The sequence below is a fragment of the Dryobates pubescens genome, chromosome 10, assembly GCF_014839835.1.
Source record: "Dryobates pubescens isolate bDryPub1 chromosome 10, bDryPub1.pri, whole genome shotgun sequence".
Lineage (NCBI taxonomy): Eukaryota > Metazoa > Chordata > Aves > Piciformes > Picidae > Dryobates > Dryobates pubescens.
The window spans coordinates 17,267,105-17,284,934 of record NC_071621.1 but is presented as its reverse complement, the minus strand read 5'-3'; the positions used below and the strand labels follow the sequence as shown (position 1 = coordinate 17,284,934).

The following is a 17,830-nucleotide window of genomic DNA, read 5'->3' as shown; positions in this document are numbered from 1 at the left end:
CAACCCCTCCAGCCATGGGGACTCCACCACTGCCCTGGGCAGCCTGCCACAGGCCTGGGCACCCCTCAAGGGGCACCAATTGCTCCTCAGGGCCAAGCTCAACCTCCCCTGCCACAACCTGAGGCCATCTCCTCTTGGCCCAGCCCTCAGGAGCAGCCCTTGAGCCCCAGCTGGCTGCAAGCTGCTCTCAGGGAGCTGCAGAGAGCCACAAGGTCTCCTCTCAGCCTCCTCTGCTGCAGCCTCAACCCCCCCAGCTCCCTCAGCTGCTCCTCACAACTTCTCCACAGCCTTCTCCTCCTTCCCCAGACCCCTCCCCAGCTTCCTTGCCCTGCTCTGGCCCTGTCCCAGCCCTCCCCGAGCCTGGCAGCTTCCAGCTGTGGCCTCCCCTTCGGAGCTCCTGGGCAGAGATGACCTCAAAAGCGATTCAAGAGGCCACTGTGGGGCAAAGGGTGGTGGAGCCATGTGTCCCAGAGCAGCACCTGTGACCACAAGCTCTCCCTGGAGCCTTCTCCAGGCTGGGCCCCCCCAGCTCTGCCAGCCTGGGGACCCAGCAGAGCCCTTCCAGCCCTCCCAGCATGGCTCTGGCCCTGCTCCAGCAGCTCCCTGCCTGTGCTGAGCCCTCCAGAGCTGCTCCAGCACTGCAGGCGAGGTCCCAGCAGAGCTGCTCTCCAGCCCTGCACCCCCAGCTCGGATGGACCCCTGGGGGTTGTCCCAACCCAGCTGCACTTGGCCCTTGCTGACTCCTCCTGAGGTTCCTCACCTGCTCCAACCCCTCCCGGGTGCCCTGCAGGTCCTTTTGTGACCACCTGTGGCCCAAAGCAAGCCACAAGTTGCTGCTCCTCAACCTTCAGCCTCTGATTCCCATCCTGGGGGCTGAGCTTCTGCTTCTATCCCCTGAGGTTCCTCAGGAGAGGTGGTGGGATGGAGGTGGTTGGAAGGTGAAGAGCAGAGGTGGCATCAAGGTCCCCTCCCCACAGAGGACTTCCCAGCGCTGGGGGTGGGCAGAGGACCATTCCTTGTGCCACCCTCCCCAGGAGGAACTCAAAGGACCCCAAAGTGAGGAGCAAAAATAAATATTTATTTCCAAATTCCACCTTAAAAACTACTTTCTGGGGGCCTGTCCCCCCCAAGGGACAAAAAGGGTCAGGGGGAGCTGCTTTGGGGGATGGAGGGGGGGTCAGAACCCTGTTTTGGGGGCTCTGGGGAGGATGAGGGGGGTCCAAGCAGGAGCAGCTCCAACTTCAAACTTAGGAGAACCCTTAAGAGAAGCTGCTGCTGGAGTTCAGCTTAGCCAGAGCAGCAGGGATGAGCTCCAGCCATGGGCACTCCACCTCTGCCCTGGGCAGCCTGCCACAGGCCTGGGCACCCCTCAAGGGGCACCAATTGCTCCTCAGGGCCAAGCTCAACCTCCCCTGCCACAACCTGAGGCCATCTCCTCTTGGCCCAGCCCTCAGGAGCAGCCCTTGAGCCCCAGCTGGCTGCAAGCTGCTCTCAGGGAGCTGCAGAGAGCCACAAGGTCTCCCCTCAGCCTCCTCTGCTGCAGCCTCAACCCCCCCAGCTCCCTCAGCTGCTCCTCACAACTTCTCCACAGCCTTCTCCAGACCCTTCCCCTCCTGCTCCAGATCCTTCCCCTCCTGCTCCTTACCCCACCAGAGATGGAGGCAGAACCAGAGGGCTTGGGAGGCCCTGATCCATGAGGCCAAACCTCCTTGACCAAGCACAGGAGGCTGCTTGGCCACCACTGGGCACTCCCATTCCTTCAACCCCCAACCCCTCCGCCCTAGGTCTTCTTCATGGATCCCAGGAGGAGCTGGAGACACCCTGGCCAAGACCCCTGGAGAAGCCAAGGAGCTGGAGCAGCCATGGAGAAGGAGAGGAGGAGAGGAGAAGGAGCACTGGAGGAAGGGAATAAGGAGGAGTAGGACAAGGAGGGGGAAGAGGAGGAGAGGGAGGAAGAGGAGGAGGCTGGTGCCTGTGCTGAGAAGGAGGCCAGGCCAGGCTCAGGTCGACCTCCAGGCTTTATTGGCTTCCAAAGCTGTCTGCAAGGAGGAGCAAAGTGCCAGGAACCCAACCCCAGACCCTCCCTCTCCCCCTCCCCAGAGCTTGGGGGGACCCCTTCCAAGCCCTGCTGTCCTCTTTGGTGCACCCCAACCCCCAACCCTCCCCCACAGCAGCATCTCCAGAAGCAGCCACTAGGGCCCCACCAGGGTCTCCATGTCCCCATCAGGGGCTCCAGGCCCCACCAGAGGCTCCAGGCTCCCACCAGGAAGCAGCCAGCAGCAGAAGACAATCCTGGTGGGGCCAAACCTCTCCCACCCCACCCCTAGCCCACCCCCAGCCCCCCAACTGCAGGCACTTGAAGTCAAGAGGAATTGGGGCCCCTGGCCATGGGGAATTGTCCATCTGCCCCCCCCTGGAGCCCCCTCTTGGAGACCTTCTTCTCAAGAGCTCCCCAGAAGGATTGACCTCATCTTGGGGGCTTCCCACAGCCTCCTCTTGGGCCTCTGCCTCCCCAGGGTCCTCCTCAACCTTTGACCCCAGGTGCTGGCACCTAAGGAGGGGTTGGGATGGTGGAACTCAGCCCTGGTGGTCGCCAGCAGCTTGGAGCTGCTGGGTGGTGGCACCTCAGGGGGCGTTGGGATGGTGATGGTGGGAAAAGGACCTTCTGAGCTTGGTGGAAGGGCTCTAGGTGGGGCTGTGGTGCCAGGGAGCAGCCTAGGAGATGTGGGCTGGAGGGTGGAGGTTGGGAGGTCCTCTGGTGGCCCTGGCTGATGTGGGCTGAGCAGCCCCAATGCCACCACCCCACCAAGGAATCCTCTGGATGGAGACACAGGGAACCAGAGAGGTCAAGGGGCAAAGTGGAGGGACCTCGGGGCACCTTCATGAAGGTCTTGGATGTGCTCTTGCGTCAGGAGGAGCTCCAGCAAAAGGATTTTGGCCTCCACCCAGCACCTATCTCCCAACCATGGAAGTTGAGGTTCAGCTTGGAAGGAACCATTATGACCTCGAGGGTCCTCAAGGAGCCAAAAGCCACTGGGATGACCTTGGGGCACCTCAAGAAGGTCTTTAATGAGCTCTTGGTCATCAAGACCTCAAGAGGAAGGAACTTTCCCTCCCCCTCTTCCACCATCTCCCAACCATGGAGGTTAAAGTTTCAACTTGGAAGGAACCATTATAGCCTGGAGGGACCTCAAGGAGCCAAAAGCCACTGGGGTGACCTTGGGGCACCTCAAGAAGGCCTTTGATGTTCTCTTGGCCATCCAGACCTCAAGGAGAAGGATTTTCATCTCCCCTTTTCCAACCTCCATGGTTGGGGAATCAACTTGGAAGGAACCTTGAGGGACTTCAAGAAGCCAAAAGCCACTAACAGTGCTCCCCTGACCCTCTCTTGAAGTCTTTGGGTCCAACCCCAACCCAAGCAGGTTGGAAGAACTTCAGAAGACAACCTCCAAACCCCAACCATTTCATCCTAAAAGACAACAACAGCCAAGAAAAAGCTCAAACCAGGTGGACACCAAACCCCCAGCTGGTGGCTTTTGTTGAGCAGAGGCAGAAGGGGAGTGGAAGCCATGTGTGGGGCAAAGGTGGGGGAGGGGCAGAAGAACATAGTGGGGAGGTGGTCTCGTGGTGGTGGTGGTGGAAGTGGTGGTGGTTGGAGCTGTCCTCCTCCTCCTCCTCCTCCTCAATCTTCATCTTTGTATCTTCTGAGAGCTCAGGAAATAAATAAAGAGTTTGAAGAGCTCCTCCTGGACTCCAGGGAGGGCTTGGAGAAGACAGTGAGGTCCCCAGGACGGCTTTGGGTTGCCCACCAAGGGCCAAGTTGGGTTCAAGCTGCTGCTCCTGGCTTGGGGGAAGCAGAGGAGGTGCCGCTTCTTCTGTCCTCCCCTCCTTCATCCTCCTCTCATCTTCTCTTCCCTCCGCCCCCAGCTTTTTCCTCCTCCTCCTCCTCTTTTTATTTCTTGGGCTTCTTGAAGATCTTTAGGGGGAATTTCTTCTTGCTCTGGCCCAGCTCCACCTCATCTCCTGTCAAGCTGCTGTCCTCCTCCCCTGGGTTCTTCTTGGGGGCCAGCTGTGGGATCCTGGTGCTCTTGGAGCCGCCGGGCCTCCCGTCAGAGATGGGGGAGGGGGTCTCTGGCTCGGTGGAGCTGGGGCTGTGCGAGCGAGAGGAATCCGAGTGGCTCGGCCTGCTCGGGGCGGGGGCCTGGGCGATCTCCCCCAGGCTGGAGGACTTCTCCAGGCCGTGGTTGACCGCCATCATCATCTTCTTCATCACCATGGGGCTCTCGGGTAAGAGGGAGGCCGTCAAGGGGGAGGCCTCCCCGGGCCGGCCGCTGCCGCCAGCGCCGCCGCCGCCGTTGGAGGTGGGGCCAGCGCCGGGAGGGGGGTGGTGGTGGGGGTGGTGGGGGTGGCCTGGGGGGGGCTCCTCGATGGACCTGGTGAGGAGGGTGGGACGGGCAGCCAGGAGCTTGGGAGCGGAGCTGGAGATGCGCTGGTGGTCGCTCAGGTGGGGGATGGAGGAGTCCGAGTCGCAGCGAGTTAGGTCTCTGAGGGGGAGAAAGAGGGGAGGAGAGGGGAGGGTGGGGGGAGAGGGCAGGAGGTCAAAGAGGGCAAGAAGGGGGGGGAGAAGAAGGTGACAGAGGAAGAGGGGGAGGAGGGGGAAGGGGAGAAGAGGTGGGGAGGGGAAAGAGAAGGTTGTTAGTGATGGTGGACACCAAGCCCACCCCAGCCCCGAGCCCACACACAGAAGGCAGCAGCTGGAGGCGGCTTGGGATGGGCAGAGCAGAAGAACCTCCTGGAGACCTTGGGCCTGCAGTGGTGGCTTTGAGAGGGACATTCCAAAGAACCATGAAGGTGGTTGGCTTGGAGAAGACACTGAAGGTCATCAGTCTCAACCATGCTCTAACTCTGCCAAGGTTGGTGTCAACCACAGCCCCAGCAGCACCACCCCATGGCCCTCAGCACCACAGCTTCCCAACCCCTTCAGCCATGGGGACTCCACCCCTGCCCTGGGCAGCCTGCCACAGGCCTGGGCACCCCTCAAGGGGCACCAATTGCTCCTCAGGGCCAAGCTCAGCCTCCCCTGGCACAATCTGAGGCCATCTCCTCTTGGCCCAGCCCTCAGGAGCAGCCCTTGAGCCCCAGCTGGCTGCAAGCTGCTCTCAGGGAGCTGCAGAGAGCCACAAGGTCTCCCCTCAGCCCCAACCCCCCCCAGCTCCCTCAGCTGCTCCTCACAACTTCCCCACAGCCTTCTCCAGACCCTTCCCCTCCTGCTCCAGATCCTTCCCCTCCTGCTCCTCACCCCACCAGAGATGGAGGCAGAACCAGAGGGCTTGGGAGGCCCTGATCCATGAGGCCAAACCTCCTTGACCAAGCACAGGAGGCTGCTTGGCCACCACTGGGCACTCCCATTCCTTCAACCCCCAACCCCTCCGCCCTAGGTCTTCTTCATGGATCCCAGGAGGAGCTGGAGACACCCTGGCCAAGACCCCTGGAGAAGCCAAGGAGCTGGAGCAGCCATGGAGCTGGACAACCCAATGAGCTCTTCCAGCTGCAGGCCCTGAGGCAACATCACCAGAGGGTTCCTCTGCCCTTGCTCATCTCATGTCCACCACCTTCAACCCTTCCAAGCTTCTGTGGCCCACAGCTTGCCCACAGCTGTGGAAGCCCCAAGCCCAGCTGGGGTTGCTTTGGTTGTTCTTTTGGACCAGCTGGTGGAAACCTCCAAGCCCAGAAGTTCAGAAGGTGATGCTGGAGGTTGGGGCTCCCCCTCATGCCAAGCCATGCCCCCACCACGAGCTTCTGGGCGGTGACCTCCTGTGGGCCCTCTGCTGCACAGCGGTTTGTGCCCTCAGCCTGGTGCCTACTTCTGGTGGTAGATGACATCAAGAACACCTCCAGGGCAACCCCAGGAGATCCCAGGAGCTCTCCAAGGAGCTCCCCAGATCCGTTTTTTGAGATAGAGAATCATGGAACTGTTTGGGTTGGAGAAGACTTTGAAGATCATGGAGGCCAACCAGGAACCTCCATCACTGCCCCAGCAGGGCACCACCACCCCATGGCCTTCAGCACTACAGCTCTGAAAGCCCTCCAGGGATGGAGGCTCCACCACTGCCTTGGGCAACCTGTTCTAAGTCCTCAGAGAAAGGTTTGGGTTGGAGAAGACCTTGGAGATGGTGGAGTCCAAACACGGAGCTAGCACCGCCCCAGGGTACTGCCATCCCCTGGCCCTCAGCACCACAGCTCCAAGGCTTCTTAGGACCTCCAAGAGCTGCACTCCTTTGGGACCCCCTACATGGCTCCCATGGAGGCCCACCAGGGGATGGCTCCCATGGAGGCCCACCACCCATCCCCACCACCATGACCTTCAAGGCTTGTTTGATGCCGTTGGACACGTTTATGGTCCAGGAAGCCCCAAGGTGATGATGTCCACCTAGGTGGGAGCAAGGTTGCTGCTGTCCTACCATCCTTCCCACCATGGTCATGGGAGAAGGTGGGACCATGGGGATGGGTGGAGCTGGGTGGGAAAGGGAAGCAGCAGACAGCCATGCATGGAGCAAGGAAAGGTTGGGTAGAGGTGGAGAAAGAAGGGAGAAGAAGACAGGAGAAGGATGGACAATAAGGATTGGGCCCTCAGCTCTGAAGCCTCTTCAGTCATTTCTCCTGGTGAGGGCATCCTAGACTGGAGGATAGCTCAGGAGGCTTCTGAAGCTCAAGCAGGGTTTGGTCTACCAGAGCTTAGGGTCTCCACCAAGATGGTTCCATCCTTTGTCCCCTCAGCTCTGAGGCTTCTTGACCCACTTCTCCTGGTGAGGACATCCTAGGCTGAAGGAAAGCTCACGACTTCCTCAGGGGGTTCTGATGCGCAAGCAGGACCACATCTTGGTGCCTCCACCACTCCATGGCCCAAGCCCACCAAGCACCCAGAGCTTGGTGGCACCAAAGCCTTCTCCCTAAGGTTGCCTCAAAGTTGCTGTCTTGGTTCATAGACTCAATTCATGTTTGGAGAAGACCTCTAAGAACATCATGTCCAACCTTTGACCCCCCAGTTCCATGACCACTGGACCATGCCTTGGTCCAGCTGTGCTGTGCTCCTCATGGTGGCACAGCCAAAGAGGCTTCCAACCAACCTCCACCTCTCACCAACCCAACTGGAGCTCCCTCCCTTCCCTTCTGGAAGACCTGGGACTTGTTCTCCTCACTGGGTGAGGAGGTGGCTTTGGAGGCCACCTCCCCCCCAGCGTGGTGGCCCCAACCTTAGTCCTACTTTGCTCCTGCTCTCCACATCTCCACCAGGTTCCTTCCCACGAAGCAGGCACCGGACAGAACAGAAACCTCTGTGCACCCAAAGCCCTCCAACCACCTTCTCCACCACCCTTGACCCCCAAAGGGACACTTGGGGGTGGGTGGGGAGGGGGAAGTGGGAGGTCTTCTTCATGCCCCAAAACCCCACCAGGTGGCAACCTCGCCAAAGTCAGGAGAGTCTCTGACCTTATCTGGAGCAGATCCTCTGAAGCCAATGGCAAAAGAGAAGCAAAGAAGAGTGAGGAGGTCACCAAAGAACTTCACCCAAGCACAGCTGGACAGCAGGGACCACCCTGCGCAGGTGGACCCCCAGGCAGATGTGAGGTCCAGCTGGCATGGAAGTGAAGGCAGCTCCTCCAGCTGAGGTGGCCAACAGCTCCCTGGGGATGCTTTGCCTCCTGCCAGGATTCAGCAAGGTTGGGATCTGCTGGACAGCAGAGAAGCTGAAGCCACCCAAGGAACTCAAGGAGCTCAAGGGGGCATCCTCCTCCTCCTCCTTCGCCAAACCAAGGAAGCCAAAAAGTTTTATGGTGGGCTTCCAGATTTCATACTGGGCCATAAGCCATTGGAGGACCTCAGCTTCCCTACACCGCCTAAGAGGACCTCATCTCTCCCGCACCTCCTCCTCACGCCTTGGCTCCCTCGCACCTCCTCCTTGCACCTCGGCTCCCCCGCACCTCCTCCTCCTCGCACCTCGGCTCCCCCGCACCTCCTCCTTGCACCTCGGCTCCCTTGCACCTCCTCCTTGCACCTCGGCTCCCCCGCACCTCCTCCTTGCACCTCGGCTCCCTTGCACCTCCTCCTTGCACCTCGGCTCCCCCACACCTCCTCCTCACGCCTTGGCTCCCCCGCACCTCCTCCTTGCACCTCGGCTCCCCCGCACCTCCTCCTTGCACCTCGGCTCCCTCGCACCTCCTCCTCGCACCTCGGCTCCCCCACACCTCCTCCTCCTCGCACCTCGGCTCCCCCGCACCTCCTCCTCCTCCTCACACCTCGGCTCCCCCGCACCTCCTCCTCCTCCTCACACCTCGGCTCCCCCGCACCTCCTCCTCAGCTCCCCCGCACCTCCTCCTCCTCCTCGCACCTCGGCTCCCCCGCACCTCCTCCTCCTCCTCGCACCTCGGCTCCCCCGCACCTCCTCCTCCTCACACCTCGGCTCCCCCGCACCTCCTCCTCCTCGCACCTCGGCTCCCCCGCACCTCCTCCTCCTCCTCACACCTCGGCTCCCCCGCACCTCCTCCTCAGCTCCCCCGCACCTCCTCCTCCTCCTCGCACCTCGGCTGCCCCGCACCTCCTCCTCCTCCTCGCACCTCGGCTCCCCCGCACCTCCTCCTCCTCCTCACACCTCGGCTCCCCCGCACCTCCTCCTCAGCTCCCCCGCACCTCCTCCTCCTCCTCGCACCTCGGCTCCCCCGCACCTCCTCCTCCTCACACCTCGGCTCCCCCGCACCTCCTCCTCCTCGCACCTCGGCTCCCCCGCACCTCCTCCTCCTCCTCACACCTCGGCTCCCCCGCACCTCCTCCTCAGCTCCCCCGCACCTCCTCCTCCTCCTCGCACCTCGGCTCCCCCGCACCTCCTCCTCCTCCTCGCACCTCGGCTCCCCCGCACCTTCTCCTCCTCCTCACACCTCGGCTCCCCCGCACCTCCTCCTCCTCCTCACACCTCGGCTCCCCCGCACCTCCTCCTCAGCTCCCCCACACCTCCTCCTCCTCCTCGCACCTCGGCTCCCCCGCACCTCCTCCTCGCACCTCGGCTCCCTCGCACCTCCTCCTCGCACCTCGGCTCCCCCGCACCTCCTCCTCGCACCTCGGCTCCCCCGCACCTCCTCCTTGCACCTCGGCTCCCTCGCACCTCCTCCTTGCACCTCGGCTCCCCCGCACCTCCTCCTCGCACCTCGGCTCCCCCGCACCTCCTCCTCCTCACACCTCGGCTCCCCCGCACCTCCTCCTCGGCTCCCCCGCACCTCCTCCTCCTCGCACCTCGGCTCCCCCGCACCTCCTCCACCTCCTCGCACCTCGTCTCCCCTGCACCTCCTCCTCCTCGCACCTCGGATCCCCCACACCTCTTCAGAGGACCTCAGCTTCCCCACACCTCCTCAGAGGACCTCTTCTGCTGACCTCTCTGGGGGGTTGTGGAGCTCCAAGGGATGTAAATGTCTCCAAGAGTCACTCAATTGTTTGACTTCATGGCCAAGGGAGATGCAATTGGTCAAAACAAACCAAGCCATGAAGAGCACCAGAAGAAGATGGTTGAGCACCTTGGTTCTTCACTGGTGTCTTCTTCTGGAATGGACAGAGAGATGGATGGACATGGAGCTGGGAGCCACCTGAAGACACCACCCTTAGGTGGAACGTTCTGGATCTACACAACTTGGGCACTAAACTGATTGCCCTGCAAGCATCTGGGGGGAGGTTGTCAGGGACACTTGGAGAAACCAGGTCCACCTGCCACCAAAAATGACCAGGAAGGTCCTGAGGATCTCCTGAGTGCCTGTGGGGATGAAGGAGAAGACCAAAAGGCCTCATTTCTGATCTCCTAAGGACCTCTCACAGCAAGGTTCTCCTCCCCTAAGGACCTCTCAGCCAAGTTCCTCTCTCCCAAGGATGCAATGACCTGGCCATGGTAAGAAGGTCTGGACTCCTTGGTGGTCCATCAAAACCCTTCCAACCTCTGCTCCTGCATTGCCACCTCCACCCTGGACTCCCTTGACCTAGAGGTAGCCACAGAATCCTCAGCTGAAGGTTCACAGCAAGCATCCAGATGGACTCAAGATCAACTATGGACCCTTGAGGACCTCCAAGGACTCCTGCCCTGGGGCCACCTGAGGATCCTGATCTTCTGGCTTGGGCTACAGAAGCTTTCTGAGCTCAGGAGGCCTCCTCTCAGCACCTCTAAAGAAAGCAGAAAAGATTCTATCTGTGGCCCACCAAGGCCTTCTCCTCTTCAATACCACTGAGGGGAACCTGGAGAGATTTAGAGGGATTTAGGGATGGAGATGCCAACATCTCCCTTGGATCCTCTAGGCTGGGCTGGGACTAGATGACCTCTGAAGGTCCCTTCCAATCAAACCATTCTCTGAAAAGTTCTCCTAGGAGCCATCACTTGGTGGCTCCAACAGTAAGAAGTTTCAACTCCTCCTTCTCATCATTTAGAAGTTCCTCAACCAAAACAGAGGTCTTGGAGCTCCCCAACTCCTTCATCTTCTCATCATTTAGATTTTCCTCAGCCAAACCCCAACCAAAACAGAGGTCTTGAAGCTCCCCAACTCAGTCTTATCATTTAGATGTTCCTTAACCAAACCACAACCAAAAGAGAGGTCATCAAGCTCCTCAACTCCATCATCTCATCATTCACATGTTCCTCAATCAGACCTCGACCAAAACAAAGGTCAAGAAGCTGTCCAACTCCATCTTCTCACCATTTAGATGCTCCCCAACCAAAACAGGTTTTGAAGCTCCTCAACTCCATCTTCTCACCATTTAGATGTTCCTCAACCAGACCATGACTTTCCAAAGTCCCTTCAACCCAAACCATTCCATGATTCCACAACCTCTAAAGATGCCTTCAAGCCAAACCAAACCAGAGGTCACCCTGCACCTAACCCCTCCCAGATCCTGAGTGGCCACCACTGAGCTCCAAGCCCTCCAAAGCAGCCCCCAACCACTCCACCCTCAAGGGGACCTCCTTGTGGTGGTTCCTTTGCAATTTGCTGGGTGAAGAGCCCCAAAATGAATGGAGGCTTCAAAGAAGGTCAGGTTTGGATGGTCCTTTTGGTGGCCCACCCAAGTGTGGAGTGAGAACCACGTGCCCAGAGGTCCTCCTCCTTTGCTCAGCTAGGGCTCATCAACAGCACCTCCACAGGCTGGGAGTCTATCAGCTAGAAGGAACGGATTGTGGAAGCTCTATCAAGGTGGTGAGGCACCAGAGATGGTGACCAAGTCACCAGATCGCCAAAAGACCCCAAGGAGGAAAAGAGCAGAAGGAATGGAGGAGGGAAGAGCAACCCAAGCAAGCAGCGACTCGTTGAGGACCACCCCGAGGGGGGAACCTCCAGAAGGCTCTAGAGAAGGGGAAAAAAAAACAAAGATCAAAAGGTACCCAAAGCTCTCAGCGTGACAACCAACTCCAGAGGTGACATCAGGAGGGGGCAGATCAAGGACGGAGTCCGTCAGGAGGAGGTAAGAGGAGGTGGTGTGATGGTAATAGACTGGGTGGCCATGGCCAGCAGCGGCGGTGGCGGCGGTGGTGGTGGTGGATGAAGAGCAAAAGGTGGAAGAAGAAGGATGAGGAGGAGGAGGAGGAGGAGAAGAAGAAGAAGAGGTGGAGGAGGTGGTGGTGGTGGCAGCAGGAGATGCTGGGTTGGTGGTGGTGGTGGTGGCAGGAAGGTCAAAACTGAAGGACTGTCCAAAGGAGTGGTTCTGCATTCGGCGGAGGGACACTCGGCCTGCCCGGCCGACCCGAGCTTGCCCCAACTCACTCTGGCCTTGCCCATAACTCTCTACCAACCTCTGGGAGCTGTGGAGGTGCTGCTGGGGCTCCACCAGGCGCTGGCGAACCGTGCTGGACAGGGCAGGAGCTGCAGATGGAGAGGGGAAAGAGAGAGACAAAAAGGTTGAAGGTCAACAGCCAGGAGGAAGTTCTCCCTCCCCTCTCGCCACCTGCCCACCCCCACCCTGGGTTTCCCCAACCACTACGACCTTGGCCACCAAAAGCCACCAGAAGCTCAAGCCAGGCCACCCAGGTCTGAGCAGTGCCACCGTGAGCTAAGGAGAGGTTATGGAGGGTGGTGGGGTGCCGGGGCAGCAGGAAGGTGGTGAGGGACATGCTGGGGGAAGGTCTGAGCAAGGCTGGGTGGTGTGGGGATAGGTGCTGGATGAACACCTTAGCCAGTCATGGAGCAGGAGAAGGGGGGCAGGCAAGAAGGCAGGTGTGAGGGAGGGAGGAGGAAGGCAGGCGTGAAGGAGGAGGAAGGAAGGCAGGAAGGCAGGCATGAAGGAGAAGGAAGGAAGGCAAGAAGGCAGGCATGAAGGAGAAGGAAGGAAGGCAAGAAGGCAGGCATGAAGGAGGAGGAAGGAAGGCAAGAAGGCAGGCATGAAGGAGGAGGAAGGCAGGCAAGAAGGCAGGCATGAAGGAGGAGGAAGGACGGCAAGAAGGCAGGCATGAAGGAGGAGGAAGGAAGGCAAGAAGGCAGGCATGAAGGAGGAGGAAGGAAGGCAGGCATGAAGGAGGAGGAAGGAAGGCAAGAAGGCAGGCATGAAGGAGGAGGAAGGCAGGCAAGAAGGCAGGCATGAAGGAGGAGGAAGCAGGCAAGAAGGCAGGCATGAAGGAGGAGGAAGGCAGGCAAGAAGGCAGGCATGAAGGAGGAGGAAGGCAGGCAAGAAGGCAGGCATGAAGGAGGAGGAAGGCAGGCAAGAAGGCAGGCATGAAGGAGGAGGAAGGAAGGCAAGAAGGCAGGCATGAAGGAGGAGGAAGGCAGGCAAGAAGGCAGGCATGAAGGAGGAGGAAGGAAGGCAAGAAGGCAGGCATGAAGGAGGAGGAAGGCAGGCAAGAAGGCAGGCATGAAGGAGGAGGAAGGAAGGCAAGAAGGCAGGCATGAAGGAGGAGGAAGGAAGGCAAGAAGGCAGGCATGAAGGAGGAGGAAGGAAGGCAAGAAGGCAGGCATGAAGGAGGAGGAAGGAAGGCAAGAAGGCAGGCGTGAAGGAGGAGGAAGGAAGGCAGGAAGGCAGGTGTGAAGGAGGAGGAAGGAAGGCAGGAAGGCAGGCATGAAGGAGGAGGAAGGCAGGCAAGAAGGCAGGCATGAAGGAGGAGGAAGGAAGGCAAGAAGGCAGGCATGAAGGAGGAGGAAGGAAGGCAGGAAGGCAGGTGTGAAGGAGGAGGAAGGAAGGCAGGAAGGCAGGCATGAAGGAGGAGGAAGGCAGGCAAGAAGGCAGGCATGAAGGAGGAGGAAGGAAGGCAAGAAGGCAGGCATGAAGGAGGAGGAAGGAAGGCAAGAAGGCAGGCATGAAGGAGGAGGAAGGAAGGCAAGAAGGCAGGCATGAAGGAGGAGGAAGGAAGGCAGGAAGGCAGGCAGGAAGGAGGAGGAAGGAAGGCAGGAAGGCAGGCATGAAGGAGGAGGAAGGAAGGCAGGAAGGCAGGTGTGAAGGAGGAGGAAGGAAGGCAAGAAGGCAGGCATGAAGGAGGAGGAAGGCAGGCAAGAAGGCAGGCATGAAGGAGGAGGAAGGAAGGCAAGAAGGCAGGCATTAAGGAGGAGGAAGGAAGGCAAGAAGGCAGGCGTGAAGGAGGAGGAAGGAAGGCAAGAAGGCAGGCGTGAAGGAGTAAGTGGCTGCCTGCTTGGTTCATCCCACCCAAGCCTGCAGGAACCTGGGGTCAAGGTTGGGTGTCTCAGGGCCAGGACTGCTCTTACCCTCAGGCAGCCACCTGAACACCTCAGAGGGTTCAGCAGGCCAGGCTGGGAGGGTTTGGGGTTCCCCAACCTGGAGAAGAAAAGGCTCCAAGGAGACCTTCTGGTGGGCCTGGAAGGCCTTCAAGGAGGCCAGAAGTAAGCTGGGGACAGACTTTTGAGCAGGGCCTGTTGGGACAGGCCAATGGGGACTAGGGGTCCACAGAATGCTGAGGATTGGAAGGGACCTCTTGGCCAACCTCCCTGCTGGTTTGGAGGTCAGACCAGGGAGTATTTCTTCACAGTGAGGGTGGTGAGACCCTGGCCCAGGTGGCCCAGAGAGGTGGGAGATGTCCCATCCATCTTGATGGAGCTCTGAGCAACCTGCTCTGCTTGGGGATGTCCCTTCTGGCTGCAGGGGATTTGGACTGGATAGCCTTGGAAGGTGCCTTCAACCCAAACCATGATTCCATGAAATGTGGTTCAAGATGATCCACTGGCTGCAGTCTCCAGTCAAGGTGGTCTTGAAGGTGGTGAACTATGACCCTGTGGAGTTCCATCACCACCTGGACCAATGGTTTGGAACCCAGTGGCCACAACCTCCATCCAAGATGGTCTTGGAAGTGGCAAACTATGACCCTATGGAGTTCCACCATGACCGTGCTCATTGGTTTGGAACCCACTGCAATCAATTTCCATCCAAGATGGTCTTATAGGTGGTGAACTATGAACCTATGGAGTTCCACCACCACCTGGTCCAGTGGCTTGGAACCCACTGGCCACAATCTCCATCCAAGATGGTCTTGTAGGTGGTGAATTATGACCCTATGGAGTCCCACCATGACCCTTCCTCATTGATTTGGAACCCACTGGCCACAATCTCCATCCAAGATGGCTTTGTAGGTAGTGAACTATGAACCTATGGAGTTTTACCACCATCCTGACCATTGGTTTGGAACCCATTGGCCACCACCTCCCTCCAAGATGGTCTTATAGGTGGTGAACTATGACCCTATGGAGTTCCACCACCATCTTGACCATTGGTTTGAAACCCATTGGCCAACAATTTGCATCCAAGATGGTCTTTTGCAGAAGATAAGGTGTTCAGGATCATGCAGCAGCAGCAGATGTCCAAAATGGGTTAAAAACAAATGGTGAAGAGAGAGAAGAAAGCTCAGAAATGGAGGAGGAGGAGGAGGAGGAGAGGTCCTTCGGGAATGGAAGAACCAACACATCCTGGCCAGGGCTGTTTCCACCTCTCCAAGGTCAACCAGAGATCCTCCCATGGGCTTCTACCACTCAGGTCCTTCACCACCATCCCCACCTCCAATCCTTTGAGAGGATGGTGGTGAAGGTGTCTTCCTGGGTCAAGTTTGAAGAGTTCCAGAGGTGAACTGAAGGCAAAATGAAGTCCCCTGGGGTCAAGGTGGAACTAAATCCACCTCCCGCTAATGGGGACAACAGAAAACTGCTTCAAGGTGGTGGGGAAGGAGAGTTCCTGGGGAAGAGCTGGGGTTGTCCCCAGCTGTCCCACCAGTAGCATGGACAGGAAGTGCCCAGCAGATCCCTACTTGTCCCCTGGTGGTGAGGACCTACTTCAGGACTCTCAATCTGAAGGTCTAAGATGGAGCCAAGCCCTGGAGAAGAATGAACTTGGAGGTGGGGGAGGACTCTGGGGTTCTGATCCAGGTTCTGGGTCATCTTGGACCAAGAAGTTTTTTGCCCTCAGGGGTTGGCTTGAGGTTGTCTCCTGAGCTTCTACTCCTCCTTGCCCAAGGTGAGAGCTCTCTGAGTGCCCTCCTACTACAGGAGCAGAAACCAAGCTGCCTCCTTGGCCTGCCACAGCAGACCTCCACTTCCCACCACTGCCCTGCTGTGGACACTGCCATGTTCTATCAGCACTCAGCCAAAGGAGCTGCTCAAGGTCTTGATGACCACCATGACCACCAACTCTAACCAATGACCTGGCATGGTGAACAGCCTGGAGAAGAAGGAGAAGGCTCTGGAATTGTGAGGAGCAGCTGAGGGCCCTGGGGGCATTGAGGCTGCAGCAGAGGAGGCTGAGGGGAGACCTTGTGGCTCTCTGCAGCTCCCTGAGAGCAGCTTGCAGCCAGCTGGGGCTCAAGGGCTGCTCCTGAGGGCTGGGCCAAGAGGAGATGGCCTCAGGTTGTGGCAGGGGAGGTTGAGCTTGGCCCTGAGGGGCAATTGGTGCTCTTTGGGGGGTGCCCAGGCCTGTGGCAGGCTGCCCAGGGCAGAGGTGGAGTCCCCACGGCTGGAGGAGTTTGAGAGCTGTGGAACTGTGGTGCTGAGGGCCATGGGGTGCTGGTGCTGGGGCAGTGCTGGGGCCATGCTTGGTCCTGATAGTTATGGAATCATTGTGGTTGGAAATCTTGGAAGCTCATCAAATCCAACCACTGAACCAACCCTAAAGGTCTTTCCCAAGCCAAATGACTCTCTGCCTGTCCTCCTCCATCCCCTCATGGCCAACATTCCACCCAGGGAAGACTTCCAGCCCAAATCAGGAGGCTTGGTGGCTCTACCCCATCTCCATGGACCTGTCATGAAGAGGTGGCACTGATAGAACCTGAGTGAAGAAGGACTCATGGGGAGGGACCTCAACCAGCAAGAATCTGCCTGGAGAAGGTGGGATGGGACCTTCAACACCTCCCTGGAGGTGCAGGATGAGGCCTTGAGCAACCCTGGGCTAGTGGGAGGTGTCCCTGCCCATGGCAGGGGGGTTGGAGCTGGATGACCTTCCAGATGCCTTCCACCCCAACCCCCTTCATGAATCAAGGCAACGTGGTCACCTCCTCCTGGCCTTGAAGGCCACCTTGATGTCCCCCTTAGGGGCTAAAAGCAAGCAACAACCTTCTAGATTCCATCACTGGAGGTTGCTTTGGGTGGCTTTTTTTGAGGGGGTGGGGGGGGAGACCAAACCCCCAACCAAGCAGATGGAGAACTTGAACTAAAAACTTTTGATTCTTCTTCATCCCACCAGACTCTTCCCTTTGTTTCTGGGGGGGGGGGAGAAGTGAGGTTAGTATAAAGGTTGTGATGATGAACACCCCCCCAAAAAAAAGGCCAGCAGAGGACAATTCATTAGTTTGGGTTTGGTGCCAGAAAGGTGGGGTGAAAAAAACAATTGGTGAATGTCCCCCAAAGAGCAAAAAAAAACCCCAAAAAAGGTAGAAGAGGAGCCATAAGAAGAGGAGAACTGAAGAAGAACCAAACCAGGATATCTCCAGAGGGATTGATCTTCTGAGGAGGACAAGGACGAGCGGTCACTGAACCTGCGCCCCAAGAGCCAGGCTGCATCTGGGGAGGGGGCAAGCAGGTGGAGGTGGGAGAGAGAGAAAAAAAGAGGATTTACTGGGAGAACCAAATCAGGGCCACCAACACCTCCACAGCTTCCAGAGGAGGAGAAAGGTCCAAAAAGTGGCTCCAGGCCCCTTGCAGGTGGCTCCGGCCATGGGGAGAGAGAGTGGTGGTGAATGGAGCCCAGAGAGTGGTGGTGAATGGAGCCCAGAGAGTGGTGGAGCCCAGAGAGTGGTGGTGAATGGAGCCCAGAGAGTGGTGGTGAATGGAGCCACCTCCAGCTGGCAGCCAGGCACTAGTGGTGTCCCCCAGGGCTCAGTGCTGGGCCCCAGCCTGTTCAATATCTTTATTGATGATCTGGATGAGGGCACTGAGTCCATCAGCAGTCAGTTTGCAGATGACACCAAGCTGGGGGCAGGAGTTGAGCTGGTAGAGGGTAGGAGAGCTCTGCAGAGGGACCTTGCCAGGCTGGGCAGATGGGCAGAGTCCAAGGGCATCACATTGAACACATCCAAGTGCCAGGTGCTGCACATTGGCCACAGCAACCCCAGGCAGTGCTACAGGCTGGGCTCAGAGTGGCTGGAGAGCAGCCAGGCAGAGAGGGACCTGGGGGTGCTGGTTGAGAGTAGGCTGAACATGAGCCTGCAGTGTGCCTAGGTGGCCTAGAAGGCCAATGGCATCCTGGCCTGCATCAGGAGCAGTGTGGCCAGCAGGAGCAGGGAGGTCATTGTGCCCTGTCCTCAGCACTGGTTAGGCCACACCTTGAGTGCTGTGTCCAGCTCTGGGCCCCTCAGGTGAAGAAGGACATTGAGATGCTGGAAGGTGTCCAGAGA

General features: G+C 58.7%; 1 protein-coding gene across 3 annotated transcripts in view; it reads right to left on the bottom strand.

Moving 5' to 3' along the window:
• Positions 1–3,414: 3,414 nt before the first annotated feature.
• Positions 3,415–17,830, bottom strand: part of STIM1 (stromal interaction molecule 1) — a 69,112-nt gene continuing 54,696 nt past the window's right edge. Inside the window, exons 11-14 of one of the 3 annotated variants that reach the window (XM_054164484.1) lie at positions 16,914–16,997; positions 11,676–11,879; positions 11,402–11,600; positions 3,415–4,544 (exon numbers count right to left, since the gene is read on the bottom strand). In XM_054164484.1, the coding sequence (XP_054020459.1) occupies positions 3,953–4,544; positions 11,402–11,600; positions 11,676–11,879; positions 16,914–16,997 (1,079 nt within the window). In that variant the 3' untranslated portion in view covers positions 3,415–3,952. Of the gene's footprint in view, positions 4,545–11,401; positions 11,880–16,913; positions 16,998–17,830 lie in introns of all 3 variants that reach the window. The other 2 variants (XM_054164482.1, XM_054164483.1) reach the window with 2 other exon arrangements.